Below are 15,585 nucleotides of genomic sequence, written 5' to 3' on the forward strand. Positions count from 1 at the left end.
GAAATAGAGTAGTTGTAAGAAATGTCCAAATCCAACATGTCACCTAATAATTGGGTTGCTGGAATAGAATGGAGATGAAGAGTTGGGAAAATTAAAGTTGTACTTTTATAACAAAGCCCAACTCAAATCCCTGTTGGATTCAATGATGGGATGAAGAGGAAGGAGTGATGCTTTAAAATAGAGGACAAAATGGAAGAAGCTGAAATAAAGCAGATGCGATAGTAATGAGTGTAGTAAAAAATGAGTAGAAAACAGTAAAAACTTCATGTCTCTTCTTTCTTATCAACTGAGTTGGGACTTTTAGAGGGTTGTAAGCCAAGAGCAGAGGAATGAAAAACCATGTTTTAATTAAATTGAGAAGATATAATGATTGCTTAAAGAAATAAGGGGAAGAAAGTATTGGAGAATATGCTCATGGTACAACAGAGGCATCATAATGTGATGGGAGTAATACCAGGGAAGACCAGAAAATGACTGAAGTAGTTTACAGTGGGCTATTAGCTTCAGTGTAAGTGCTTAATAAGTATTAATCGGTTAATAAGCTTGTTCAGCGTATATTTGTTACTATTTCTTTTTTTTTTTTTTTTTTTTTGAGACGGAGTCTTTCTCTGTCCGCCCAGGCTGGAGTGCAGTGGCCGGATCTCAGAACAACCCAAAATTGAGTAATGCAAACCGCAAACAGATACTTTTTCTTATGTAGTCCCATATCTTGGAACATAATTACATGTAAATTTATTTATATTATTTACACTAGATGATTTCAGCAAAACTTATTTTCTTGTATTTTTAATGCTGTCACATGGTGATATAAGTTCTGCACAGTATTCTCAGCTACTTCCCAGAAATCCATGGTTCCAAAAAATAGAAGCTAGTTTGCCAAACATTTTTTAAAAACTGAATAATCACTCCATAAATAGCTTTTACGATAGTTGACAATTATGATTATGAAATAACTGATCTTAATTTATGTGTACCTCAATTCCATTCTATTAAAATTTTGCCCCCCCAAAAAAAAGATTTGGTGTAGTTTTCTTTTTCGTCAGTATTGTGAAACTTTTAGGCAGCCATGAATACCTTGCCTTGTTACAGTATTTCAATTCCTCTTGTGACCAATATCATAGCATGGGTTTATAAGATGACGAGTCAGGGATGCTGTCAATGAAAAAGAGTTGTCTGTTATTCTCTGGGCAAAACTGAATAATTCCCATGAGAGTCAAATAGAGACATGGGCAGGGATCACAATGTGCTTTACTGCTGAGGGCTTTGGCACAGACCACCTGGGGTTTTATGTTGTTCTGTATTCATTCAAAACCGAGAGTCAAAGTGCTCTGTGATGTCCTTATGAAGAGACATGCATTAAAACATGCTTCTTTCTGTAGAGATTATATTTTTCTTCTTAATTTGTTTTTTAAAGTTTTTTTTTTTACTGAACATCTTAGTATTTTAACAGATGTATTGAGATAATGACACTGAGATAATGGCTCCCTAGCTATTAGGGAATAATTCATTTCCTGAATGTGAGATGTTTTGGAAACTATTACTCTCATTTCATAACTACATATTGTGTAATAATCCTGACTCAAAGCACCTAGTAGGTTAATTCTTGGTATTATAAAAGCTGATGAGGGAGAATATACTTATCTGCCACAAAATTTTGCATGTGTGAATAGGTGTTACCAAAGTGAAAAGAAAGGAAACTACTTTCATCTGTACTTTTTCTCACCACTTGAGTTCTTTTTAATCTTCTTGGTACCCAAGAATAATCTGTTTATTAAATGGTGACATTTCAAGTTGTTGCATTTTAAGTTTTCTTCTGTAAAATTCTCTGCCCTTACCCGAAAAGAAAGAAAAAAAACTTATGATGTATCTAGGATACTCCTGATTTGTCTTTTAATGAGTCAAAGCTGAGAGTCAATGCATTAAGAGTCAGATAATTTGAAGATTGATCATCAGGCCCTCAAGATCTAGAATATAGTCAGAGCAAGAATTTGATTCAGTATTTCCCCTGTTGCCAGAGGTACGATCCGCCTGTCTTCTTGTTGTCTTTTAGTCTCGGTAGAAATGTATTATCTTTTCTTGCCAAAATGGGAATGTAAAGGAGGAAAAGATTTAAGTCTGAAAATTATATGAGTGCTATGGATTTTGCTTTGAATGTGGATGGGACTGACAGCACACTGACCTTGAGTTCTCCTCACAGTGGGTAAACCTCACAAGTGCAACTACTGTGGGCGAAGCTACAAGCAGCGCAGTTCGCTGGAGGAGCACAAGGAGCGCTGCCACAACTATCTCCAGAATGTCAGCATGGAGGCCGCTGGGCAGGTCCTGAGTCACCACGGTGGGTAGAAATTGGATGCATCATTTTGATTTCCCCCTACTGCTTTTGAAGTTCAATATGAAGATAAAATCTTATGCTGTTTAAAACTATTTTAGATCACTTTAACTTAAATGAGTTGAGCTTTGGGGTACATTGCAAATAATCTATATTGAAATTTTGCAATATTCCCAAATTATTTCTGGTGGCATTTGACTTAGCATAATAATGGCAACCAACCTTGAATATACCAAAGGCAGGTGCTGTTTACTCTTCTTTTTCATTTAGCTAACCAGATAGTTAGAGCTGGTTCCACATTAGTTTGTAGGTTGCCTAAAAGAATGCATTGATTATTTGAATATTTTCATCTCTGTTAGTTAAGTGATCAGTCATATAATTTGAAATTTCTCCAATCGGCCCTTTAATTTTTCTGAGAAATTGCTGATTTTGGTTTCTACAATGTGCAAAACAATCTAGACCAAAATTAGACACCATCTCTCTCCATAAAAAACATTCTCCAAGCAAAACATCCTCATCTCTAACTACACTGTGGCAGGTAGGAAGGCAATCCCTAAGGTTTATCAATGAATAATTCTCTGTTCCTGAAAAGTTAATTTTAATAATCAGCCTTATATAGGAAAATAATGAATTTCAATTCTTAAGATTTGTAGCGTCTGTCTTGTCTTACTAATTAGATTTGTATAGTGATAAGTTTTATTTATACGAAGACAAAAATCTCAACTTATTAGTACATGTATATATTTTATTTATTTTTTAAAATTATTTTTTATTTTATTATTCTTTTTTTTTTGAGATGGACCCTCACTTTGCCACCCAGGCTGGAGGGCAGTGGCACGATCTCAGCTCATCGCAACCTCTGCCTCCCGAGTTCAAGCGATTCCCCTGCCTCAGCCTGCTGAGTAGCTGGGATTACAGGCATGCGCCACCAGGCCTGGCTAATTTTTGTATTTTTAGTAGAGACGGGGTTTCGCCATGTTGGCCAGGCTGGTCTCAAACGCCTGACCTCAGGTGAGCTACCCGCCTTGACTTTCCAAAGTGCTGGGATTACAGGTGTAAACCACTGTACCTGGCTACTTGTATATCTTTTATTTTAAAAAGATTTGCCCAGTATTAAACGGTATAGTTGGGGATTGCACAGTCACTTTTAAAATATAAATATCTATGTATTGGCTTAGACATAGCCAGGTCAAGGATTATTTCTGGGGTTTTCTGTTTGTTTTATAGAGTATATACTGTGGAACTGTGTTTGTTGGACAGCTAGTGATTATGTGTTGTTGAATTGGGAATTTTTTTAATTTAAAATTTTTCTTGTTATCCTGAACAACTGAAGTGTTTCCTTCTAGTTTCTATAATCTAAAGTATCTAATTCTATTGATTATTGTGATCAAGTCCATTTATTTTTATATTATCATCACTAACATTTTTTACAAACCTATCTGTGTATCAAGTCTTGGTAAATTTGATATTTCAAGCTTGCATTACCTGGGCTGATGACGATAGCATAGGATCTAGAACATAGAGATTACAAAATGGTGTGTGTCGGAGTCTGCCAAACCTGCTCTGGCTACATGGTGTCTGGGTGTGTCACTCACAGGCTGGGTTTGAGGATTAAATGTGATGGGATATGTAATAAATGCCCAACAAATGGTTTACTTTACCGCTAACATTTAAGAACATTAAATAACTCAGTAACAGTAAATGTGCTATTCCCTATAAATTTGTTATTTATCAGCAATAACTTAAGCATTAGAGGTTTCATTTGCTGACCAAACACATTGTTACTATTTAAATTGCTGGATTTAAGGGTAAGTTGAGTCAGGAAGCTGATGGAAGCTTAGGGGAATACCAAATCTTCCCCAAAACACCTTATAGCGTTGCTACTAGTTTTTCTATATGATGTTCTCCCATTACAGTTCTGACATTTGATGGGGTTATGCATTTCCAACTTTATTTATTATTTTGGCATTCCTAGTTATTTATGGAATTCTGTATTGCATACATACTCCTAAAAGACTATATGGTAATAGGGAGGTAAAATGTAAATAAATTATTATAATCAACATTTAATTATCTGTTGGCAGATTGAACTCTTAGAGAATCAAATGCTAACGAAAAATTTAAACAAGTGCATTTTGGGAGAAGCAAAGACATGTCTTCTAAACAGCTAGTTTAGTTTAACAGTCTTAACCCCTGTTCCCCAGATTGCTTAGCCCTCCACAGGCATAGGCCCCTTACAGGTGATGCGAAGGCTGGAACCAAGTGGAGGAAAGTGGGAAAGAGGCAGGGGCACTGGGTAGGTAGAGCAGAGGGTAAAACCAAAGAGGAGAAGGGGTTGAGGGTAGCTTCTGATACCATTTATAGAACCAAATATTCTTAAATATTGGATATTGTTTTAACCACATAATTTTATATTCATGCCATTTCATACCGTACTTTTTCTGGGTTTGTTGTAACAATAATTTGAGATTATCCTTAATATTCTCTTCCTTTTATTAACATGCTTAATGGGAAATTGGCCATATGAGGTAGGAGTTGATAAATACTGTAAGAGAAACACATGGTTCTGTAAAATGCTGCTAGAGTTCATCATTAACATATGTCTCATATAAATAGCTTGGCATATGTCTCTTTTTAAACAGAACCACGATGAAACTTATATTTATCCCCTTCTCTTGCTGTATCTTATTTATTTGTTTTCCTTTTTTGTGGTAGATATGAGAGTTGCCATCATTTTGGTTGCCATTAGCTCCATGAAATGATTTAACTATTACTCGTTTTTAAAAAATATCTGACATAGTTATATTTCCTAGTCTGTCTTTTCCAAAACATGTTTTTCCCTATGCTGTTCTTCTAGTATGGAATTTTTTAAAGAAAAAGAGGCATTTTTCACTTTACTCAGAAAACATTTATCAAGAGCTTACTATGTGCCAAGTTATATGGAACATTCTGGGGTATAAAAATAAATGGACACAGTTTTTTAATACACTTACTTTATAGTCTGGTAGGAAATACATACTTTAAGAAAATAAAATACAATGGAGCAAAAGTTCTAATAAAGATGCATACACAGTTCTGTGGGAACATAGATGCAGAATTAACCTAACTCTGGAACAAAGTCAAGAGAGGCTTCTTACATGCAGGAGTGTTCAATCCAAACATGAGAGATGAGTAAAAATTGCATAAATCAGGCAGGATACAGAGAATGTATATTCAGGGAGAAGAAGAGGCTTGGAGATATAAAAGATAATTAACAGCTTCCCTGATGTTGAGTGTAACTGCAGTTTAAGGAGTGTTAGGAAATGAAGCTTCTGAATTAGTAGGTTATGATGCAAAGACGGAGTCTTCTCTGCTAATCTAGTGTTTGAATTTCATTGTGTAACTGATGGGGGGCCACTAGGGTAACCAAATTTTTTATTAATGAAGTAATCAAATAAAGAAAAATTTCTCCAATGAGGATACATGATAAATGCCTACCTCGGGCAGGGGGTAGGGTGTGAGGAGAGATTGGAAATGAGAATGCCAAGGAAAAGATGAAAAGGCAACAGCAAGGGAAGAGAACAAGGTGAAATATTGAAGACATATTTAGGAGGTAGAATAAAATGTTCTTAGAAAAGTTGATTGAGTTTGAGGAAAAAGGAGGAATATCATGACTCACAGTTTTGGAAATAATGATAACAATTGAGTTTTATGAAAGATAATTTATATAATTAAAGTATTTAATTGGGTTTGATGAGCTTATTTATTTCATTGGGATTTAAGGCAGATTATTTATCTTATTTAATTAGGTTTTATGGCAGATTATCTTGTTCAATATTATCTTTATGTTGCTTTTTCAAGTCTATTCAGCTTGAAGAAAAAACTTTAAAATCAAACTATGTTATTACCTGTTTTACCCCAACCTAAAGATGAGAATGAAAGTGCAAAGCAGAAGGATAGCCAGCTTAAAATCTATATATATTATTAGGTTTATGCTTTGAATTGTTGGGGAAAGGGAGATTCTTTTTCACTAAGTATAGAGGCATTAATGGGCACCCCCAAACTTTGGAGTAAGCTTTTTTGACTTATTTCCATTGGGTGACACCATTCAGTAAACATCCATTGAATATTATATCTCTCTTGTATCATAAAAGGTATTAGAGACACAAATACAACAGAATGCAACCCCTGAGGTTATTTGCCAGTTATTGGAAGATAGATCAGTAAAACAACAATTATAGTACTATGTGATAAGCATTATGGAGACAGAGAGGACATACCTAAATCAGCAGGACATCCAAGAGGAATTTCCCACGAAATTTATGTTTGAGCTTAGTTTTGAAAAGCACAAATGTGAACTAATAAATGGAGAAGGGTGTTTCCTGAAGAAAGAACAACATGTGTGAACAGCTACCAATGTAGCATCTAAAACACTTGGGGTACCTCCATGTGTGTTTGTCAAGAGATGTGGTAGGGAGGAGGAGAGGCAGAAGTCTGGGTGAAAGGAAGAAATCTAGGATTTTCCACAGGTGACCAGCATGGCTGATGGGGTAAATAGTAGTGTCATTCACTGATACGGTAATTAGGAAAATAGAAGAAAGAAAGGTAAATGGAGATTTTACTTCTTTTACTATATTCTCTTATGTCCCTATGAAATAGCCAAGTAAAACTGTCTAGGAAGAAGTTAAATATATAGATCTCAAACTCTTGCGAGGGGTCTGAGTAGTAAACAAAGATGCAGGATCCATCATAATTTATGTAGTGGCCCAACATAGTAGTTTTTAATAAGGCAGTACGGATAAGTACAGAGTGAGACATCAAGAAGGCCAAGAACACACTAGCAGGAAAAAAATTTCATGAAGATGAGTAAGAGCAGAGTAGGGACATGGAAAGAGTGATTTCACAGAAGCCAAAGCAAGTGTCAGCACTGCCAAATCCTGTCAAGAAAATAACTAAGATAACTGTAAAGTTTTTTTTTAGATCGGGTAACATGGAGAAAATTTGCAACAATATAGAAGACATCTGTTGTTTTTGCCTGCCTGACATCCCTTCCTCCTTCTCTTGATAACAAGAGTGCCCATTTACCTTTAGAGAACTTTCCTGTTGCATGTAGCTGTGGTGGGACCCTCAGTCCAGGTACTCTCCCCTCTCCTGCCCAGGGGCTAGACATGTGACCTCAGATGCTCTTCCTGGAATTTGAATTTGGGTGAACTGTTTGGTTTTTCAAAATGATACATTGGGAATACACTTATGGTTTTGCCTTTATGGTTATCAGTGTGATGAAACAGTGATCTAATGGAATTATGTTTTTATCTTGGTTATAACCTCAAATATAAGGTCAAAGAGGATGTTTGGTTATGAAGTTTGTTCAAACAGGGGAAGTTACCTTATTGGTATATTTTTAGCCCAGATTAATGTCTGTGTGATTAATGCATTATTGAGATATCTACGGAATTTGTTTTATGTTTCTAGCAACATATACACAGAAATATTTTGATGAGTTGCACCCAGATCCATGAAGCAAAGAAAATCAGATTGGTTACATAATTAAGGAAAAATGTATCAGGTCTTTACCCAATGGCAGACCTTACAAATATGTCTGACTGGTTTATAAAAAGTCAATGCCCTCTACAAAGAATAGTATAGCATAATGGTTGAGCCAGGCTCTGGAGCCAGACTCCTAGTAGTAATAACATTCTCTACTAACCAGATGTAAACCCTGAGGAAATTACTTAACATCTCTGGGTCTTTGTGTTCTCATCTGTACAGTGAAAATGGCATTACACCTATTTCATGGAGTTTTGGATGAATTAAATTAATTATTAAATGCAAAGCCTTAAAACAGCACACAGCATATAGTATACGTCAGTTATTATTATTGCCGATGTGGTAGAAACAAGATCAATTTTTGACATGAAAAGGGCTATTGTAAAGTAGAAATTAGATCAGAACTCTGTCAAAGTCATCATTTTCAGTTCACATGAGCTTCATTGAACTGGGGACAAATCATCTGAATTGAGGTGGATGTGGTGTGGGACAGTTCCCACACCCGGGTTTCATTTTGAGTGTTAAATGCGTTCAAATATGAAAATTCAGGGTGAAACTTAGTGCAAAACTGCCAGGTTTTGGACTACTCATTTCAGAACAAATTAGCATATTCAATTTCGGGGGCAAACCCGTTAACCAGTTTTGCTAGTTTTTAAGCAAAATTTACAGCAACATTTTTTTTTCTTTCCAAATTCTTTCATTTTGGATCTTGGTCTCTGACATATTTTCATCTTTGGTCCATACTTGGACTGCTTTTTAGTTTTATAGTTACTTCTAATAATGTAGTAAGTGTTTGAAAATCTACCATCCAAACAAAAAGTTAAGATTTTGACCATAATTTGTATCTCATTACCTGGTTCTCCACCATACCACCACCACTGTGCCATCCTTCTGACTCCCCTTATGTGAATTGTGTGGTCATCCTTGAATGTTTTTGAAATTCTTTGCTTTTTTGTTGACTCTTTGACTTTTGTGTAACTTTTTTAGTTGTTACTAAAAGAGAATATAATGTTTTATACATAATATCTTGGGACATACTTTTTCAATGTGATAACATCATTAATTATATATTGTAGACAATGATGTGTTTCCTTGTTCCTCAGTCTCACCTTGGAAATTTTTTTCCAAATTAACATCCAATGATTGCACAATCCCTTGTTATTCATAGCCAGAGGACTTCTTATTAAATGTAGATTACAATTCAATTTTTCTGACCCATCTATAGGTTAATCAAAACTTGGATGGAATGTTGATTTCTTTAAACATGTCCAAATCATGAAAACATTTTTTCACACTATGTTTCATTTTTTCAAAATTAGCAACCTATTGGTTATTAAATATGTCAACTGAATTGTGCACTCAGTTTTCCTAACTTTCATCTCTTGCTTTCTCACTTATTTTTGTGTCTGCCAAGAGGATCCCCTTATAAATGAGAGGACATTTTTTGTACACAGTGGGACTATCTTATACAAATGACAGGATCAGAGTAAATCATTTTTACAGTGCATACTGAACAAGTAAAATTATTCTAAGGAATGAAAGCTTTAGGTTTCCAAACAGTACTGGCACAAATGCAACTGGAGAAAGCAACAATAATCAACAAGTAATAAGTTATGTTCTTTCCTGAGAACGCTGTTTTTAATCAGCTGATTTGCCGTGTCTGAGTTGTTACCCTATCTTTAATTAAACATCGCTGGGTGGTATTTCTACTCAAAAAAAAACTGTTGTAAGTTCTTTGCACTATGAATATCAGTGTCTAAGGGCTAACATATTAGCCTGTAGCAACTTAGACAAATGGGATGAATAGGGAACAGCATTGGAGAGTGTATGTCAAATGAATTAGGGCAGTAGTTTAGTGAGCCAATGTGCCAATTTGGAAATGGATTCTTCTTCCTGCTGAAGAGCTCTTTTTAAAATAAATTACAATCATAAAGCTGCCACAGTTTACTGTGCATAGACATGTTTAGAATTGGCTCTCCTTCATGAGGGCTGCTTGGTACAGGTATTTAAGCTACTGCCAATAAGGCTAACAGCCCATCAAATAGAAAATATGCTGCAGGAAAATACATGGGTTAAGAAAAACAGTTAAATATCATGCTGTTATTTTGTATGTCTGTTTAAGCTTTTCTCTAAAACAAGTTGACGTGTTTTTAAATTGTTTTTAAAAAATAAACTCTAAAAGCCTTGAAAATAGTGCAGTCTTAAAAGTAGTATTGATTTTAGTCAATGCTAAAAACACTTTCAGGGGAATAAGATGAGAAACCACATGAACAAGTTTGCCACCAATAGTGGCAACAGTGTATGTCATGGATTTAAGAGAGACTCAAATAAAAATAAATCCTCTGGTGTATATGTGTGTGTGCAAATTTAAAGAGTATACTTTCACACTACAGGGTATTCTTTCTACTTGCTTCTATTCAAGCATACTAGCTTTTATAACACATATTGAGATGGCAAATCCAGCTTTGTATCATCCAAAATGTTGAAGAAATTATCAGATTGCGTTTTTCTGTGGTTTTGTATAGTACCTCCTATGGAAGATTGTAAGGAACAAGAGCCTATTATGGACAACAATATTTCTCTGGTGCCTTTTGAGAGACCTGCTGTCATAGAGAAGCTCACGGGGAATATGGGAAAACGTAAAAGCTCCACTCCACAAAAGTTTGTGGGTAAGCATTACAAATGCTTTTGTTTCTTTGCAAGGCAATTTTAATAGGAAAAGGCAAATTCCCATGTATTAGAAACATATATGGTGTGTTTCAGTTCATGAAATAAATACCCATCTCTTTTCTCCAACTGAAATAAATACCCATCTCTTTTCTCCACTATTCTTTTCTACTCTCTACCACTCTATGTGCACCACACTTACACCAACACACACAAACACACAAAGAGAAATAAAGACTGATAGTGGTCACCACTCAAAATATGATGATATAGTGAAATCACATGTAAAATAGAAAATATTAATTTGTTTTAAAAATAATCATACAGAAGAGAATGGTCCAGCCTATTGGCCAGTTTTGTAATCTGTTTTAAAATTTTCATTAGTGCCAGGCTTTTATCTGTTTTTTTTTTTTTTTTTTTTAACCTGTCAACATTTATGCCTAGTGTTCCATTATTGGAAAGCTAAGCATGTGGGAATTATTTATATCCCACTGCTCAAGGTCATCACCAAGGTCTGATTGCAGAAATTAAAAAAAAATTCAACCTCAGGCATAAATGGGTTAATTATTTTAGTATTTTATCTGGAACGAAGAGAATTTTTCTTTTTTTCTTTTTTTCCCCAAAATTCTGCATTGGAAAAATAATGCAGCAACCTACATTCGAGATGTTTCATATTTGGATCTTTATTTTATATTTTGATCTTTGTTTGTTCATCCAGCCTATGATTTTGAACTGAAAAGATTAAATATCATATATTTAGACTTTCCCTTTTCATTTCCAAACCCTTAGATATTCTTTGATACGCCCAATGTTGGCATCATTCTGAATGCATGCTGTAAGTCATAGTGTGTCTCTGAGGATACAAAAAGCATGGACTTTTTAAAAGAAATATGAATAATAGAAATTCAATAAAACGAATTGTTAAAGAATTGTTATTCATTGTATATATAGTATATCTATTCTTGCAGGCTTAATGTAGGATAAAAATATTCAAACAGATTCTCACATTCTAGTGTCAGCATTGTGGGACATCCTGATTAAATGGTGATTGAGAGAAAAATCTTTGCTTTGGTTATTTCAGGAAGGAGAGAATAACACAATTCCATTACTTCAATAAACACTTAAAGAAGGTTTCCTTTTAATCTGAAATTGAGGAACTAACACATCACCAGAATAGTACTCTAAGACTAGCTGGAGGGATTTATTGAGAACTCATTGAAAGATGGCCGAAGGGCGACTGTAAGGGCCATAGTTTATACTATGTCAGTTGAAGCCCCTGAGTTATACACAAAGGACTGCCTCAGGCTTTAGGTAACTTTTCTTTCTGTTCTTGTGGGTAACTATGAAGAAAATAGAAATAAACAGCCAGTTTACTTATTTTTAATACTGATTTTTTTGATGGATATCATTAGATGTTTAAATCTAACTAGACTCTAGTGTAGTTGGAAAAATATAACATATATTATCATTCTTTCTGTCTTCTGAATTTATATAGTCTACTCTTTGTAACATTTTTGTCTTGTTTCCTGACTTAGAGATGTTACTCTCAATTTTATTTCACTGCATTCCTTAGAAAAGGGGACAGATTTTTAGAAAATTACATTATGATTCTAAAATAGTTATATTTCTTAATTAAGAATTTGGGAGTATATTTTTCTTTATTTGGATTCTATCCTAGTAATATATAACAAACAGTAGCCACAGTTATTACTTCTATTATTGTTCTTGAAACAAAAGATTTCATCATTCCACACTTACTATAAATTGCCTTCTCCATGTGCCTCAGTTAAATACTATTCTTTGACCTTATCAAATTCTCCAGACTAATGATCCCTGAACTTCCTGTGTATCAACTTGTCTCTCCCTCTCTTTTCTTATTCAGCTTAGATTCCATGGTTCATCGCATCTACATCTCTCTTGCCAATATTCTTGCCTTTCTTGCCTTGTTGGCTGATCTGTCATCCCCTTCTCCTGGTGAAACCCCACTCTCTTGTAAAGCTGACTGAGCATCAGCCTGCACATCTGGTACTTTTGGAGAAAATTCCACAGGCTGATGAGTTGGCATCAATATAGATAAATGAATAACTGATCCCAAATATCAGCTGGCCCATCCATCCTATGGGGCAGCACTCCTTTAACCCATCCCTGAACAATCATCTCTCCTACTCTCCATCATGACAGTGCCAACCTTCTCTACTGTCTGCAACATACTGTCTCACTCCTTGGTGATCTTATATCTATATTCACAGGGGATAAAATCACTGGAAATGATTTCAACATAATATTATCAATTCTATAGGATTGTATGCATCCATGTAAATACTTGTATCCTTTTTTCCTTATTTCAATGAAAGAACTATCCCTTTTTCTAATTAAAGTTCATTCCTCCTCTTGTCACAGGAATTCTCCTATCCTGGCCCCCCAGATACCTCACACTATTATTTTTCCTCTTTCTCACTTACATTTTAACCTCTCCCCTCTACTGGCCATTTCCTATCAGCATTTAATGCAATAAATTCTCATAATTTAAAAAAATCTTCCTTTAAGCCCCGTCTCCTTCCAGGTACACCTATAGTCTCCTTTACTTCAAAGATGAAATTGTTGAAAGAATCTCTATGCTTGTTGTATATGATTTTTTTCCTACTCATTTCCAAGTCCATGTAACCTGTTTTTATTTCCCACACTCCATTGAAATTATTCTCATTGAGGTCACAACTAGCTTCTGTAGTGCCAAATCCAGTAGACTCTTTTAAGACAGTGTCTTACACAGCTCCTAGAGAGTGTCTGCCACTATTGAATAGTCAATTCCTTTGGAAACACTCTTTTCTTGTTTTTTATAACACTGTTCTCTCTCTCTGACTGTGATCAGTATTCCTTATAGACTTATCCTTAACAGCTGTGCAAGCTGGGCAAAGTCCAAATGGAGGCCCCCATTCATATGCCTAAATATTTTTATATTATTAATCTAACTGTAAAATTTATTTTCTACCCTTCCAACTTGACTAAGTTCAAATAAATATGCAATTCTCAGATTTCTTATAGCTCTACACTACACCTTGGCAGCACGAGAAGAACCACCCACTGGCTTGCAGCTAGGCTGCTCTCTTAGACCCACTGCTATTTCTCTCCATTACCAAAGGGGGTCTCACACACACACACGTGTATGGACACCCCAGTTTGTACATCCAGGTTCTTTCTACATTGTACATAAAGATCAGTGCCTTGGCCATCAGGCCTAGGTGTGTACTTACCAGTAGCACAGTTGGTATGAAGTATTATGGACCCTATGAAGAGGAATGTGTAGACCCTAGAAGCAGGCTCAGAACCATTTGGTCAAGGACTTCTGGGGTCTGAGTGAGCTTCAGATCAGCACATTCCCTTGGCCCTACAAGCTCTTCGTTTCCTGAGAAGGGCCCAGGGCTCCCTAAACATGGGGCCCAGTGCAAACCCCACTTTCCCTGATCTATGAGTAGGCAGAAAAATCTTTGTGTTATTCCAGGTTCTATCTTTGATCCATCCCCTTCACACTCTACCTGGGTGATATCAGTTATTTCCTTGGCTTCAGAAGTTGCTTTCTGTCAACCAATGACTCATTTCTACATCTCCAGCCCAGGTCTGTCTTCTGAATTTGAGACTAAATCTTACTGGACATGACTATTACTCATAGTCTTCCCCAAACTGAATTCATCATCTTTTCTATCTCATTGTCATCCACTAAATTTCCTAGGCCAGAAACCTGGGCCAGAAACCTACAGCAACAATTTCCTAAACTCCTTTGCTAAATTAATACCTTCAGGGCACTTCCCTGTTTATCCCCTTCAATCTGTATTCCTTTAGGGAAATATTCAATTTTTTTAGCATATTTAGCCTTATATTATCTAACTTGTCTTTCTCACTTGTTTCCACTCTCAGCCTTATTGAAGTATAAGTAATTCCTCATTTATAAGCCATGCCCTCTTGCCTCTGATCCTTTCTACCAGCTGCTCCACCTCATGTTTCTTCACTTGGCTAATGTTTACAATCACATTCTTGTCCTTGATTCCATTTCCTTCAAGAAGTCTTTCTTTAGTCCTCTAGTATGTGCTAAATATTCCTCTTATTTGACCCCATCACACATATCACACTAGGTCATAAATGATCCTTAAATTGCTATTGTTCTTTCCAAACTGTAAACTCTTTGAGAATATAGATCAGGTTTGTCTAGCTTAACTTTGAAATGTTTGACATTGCATATATCTTAAATTGAATGCCATGAAATAATTTCTCCTCATTTTATCTTTCCATTTTTATTACTCTAATCATTACACAGATCTCACTTAGGGGCCATTTCTTCAAATCTGAAATAATACTATCTACTTTAATGTGTTTTTCTAGAATGCAAACCTGTAGATCAACATTTTCCCATCAAAATTACAAGTTAAACATCCATCCACAACAACATATTAACCATTTATAGGAAACCCACATATGTTTTTAAGAAGCATTTATCTGTAAGATTTACCTATAAAAGTAACTGGTAAATAGAGACCACATTGTCTTATGGACAGAATTTTTAAAAGACGAAATATTCTGTTCAAAACCAGCAATATAGGGCTAAAAATCAAAATTGCTTTTCCTGTTGCAAGCACCAAAACTCTTTTATAAAAGTTATCAGTTAGACATTATGTTGATGTAAAATATTGGAGTAAAATTATATTTGCTAAGGTGTATATTTAAGGAAAAACTACAAACATACTTCAATCAAGAAAAGGTATGGGAAGATAGCAATGGGTGTACATACCAGCACCATCACATACACATGTCTAAATAAGAAAAGATGATATAAAAATGAATATCAATTTCAAGAAGCAAAACAATGAAACAAGATTTTCCAAGTTTACAAGCAAATACTTTTTGAAATAACTCTTAATTTTATTTTTAAATAACCCTAAATTTCATTCATTTTTATTAGGTGGTACAACTTTTAAAAGTATTTTAATAATGACTTTAAAAAAATCTCCAGAATGACATATATGGGTTATATATATTTTTTCTAAAATAGTGGCTGAATCAAACAACATAAC

The 15,585-nt window shown here is 35.1% G+C and overlaps 1 protein-coding gene across 2 annotated transcripts in view; it reads left to right on the forward strand.

The window, feature by feature from the left end:
* The window catches only part of IKZF2 (IKAROS family zinc finger 2 (Helios)), a 155,347-nt gene that overhangs the window by 130,582 nt on the left and 9,180 nt on the right, over nucleotides 1–15,585 (forward strand). For both annotated transcript variants that reach the window (XM_011932321.1, XM_011932320.1), the window contains 2 exons: nucleotides 2,198–2,335; nucleotides 10,381–10,524. In XM_011932321.1, coding sequence (XP_011787711.1) covers nucleotides 2,198–2,335; nucleotides 10,381–10,524 — 282 coding nt within the window. The remainder of the gene's footprint in view (nucleotides 1–2,197; nucleotides 2,336–10,380; nucleotides 10,525–15,585) is intronic.

The sequence above is a fragment of the Colobus angolensis genome, unplaced genomic scaffold, assembly GCF_000951035.1.
Source record: "Colobus angolensis palliatus isolate OR3802 unplaced genomic scaffold, Cang.pa_1.0 Scaffold95, whole genome shotgun sequence".
NCBI classification, from domain to species: Eukaryota; Metazoa; Chordata; class Mammalia; order Primates; family Cercopithecidae; genus Colobus; species Colobus angolensis.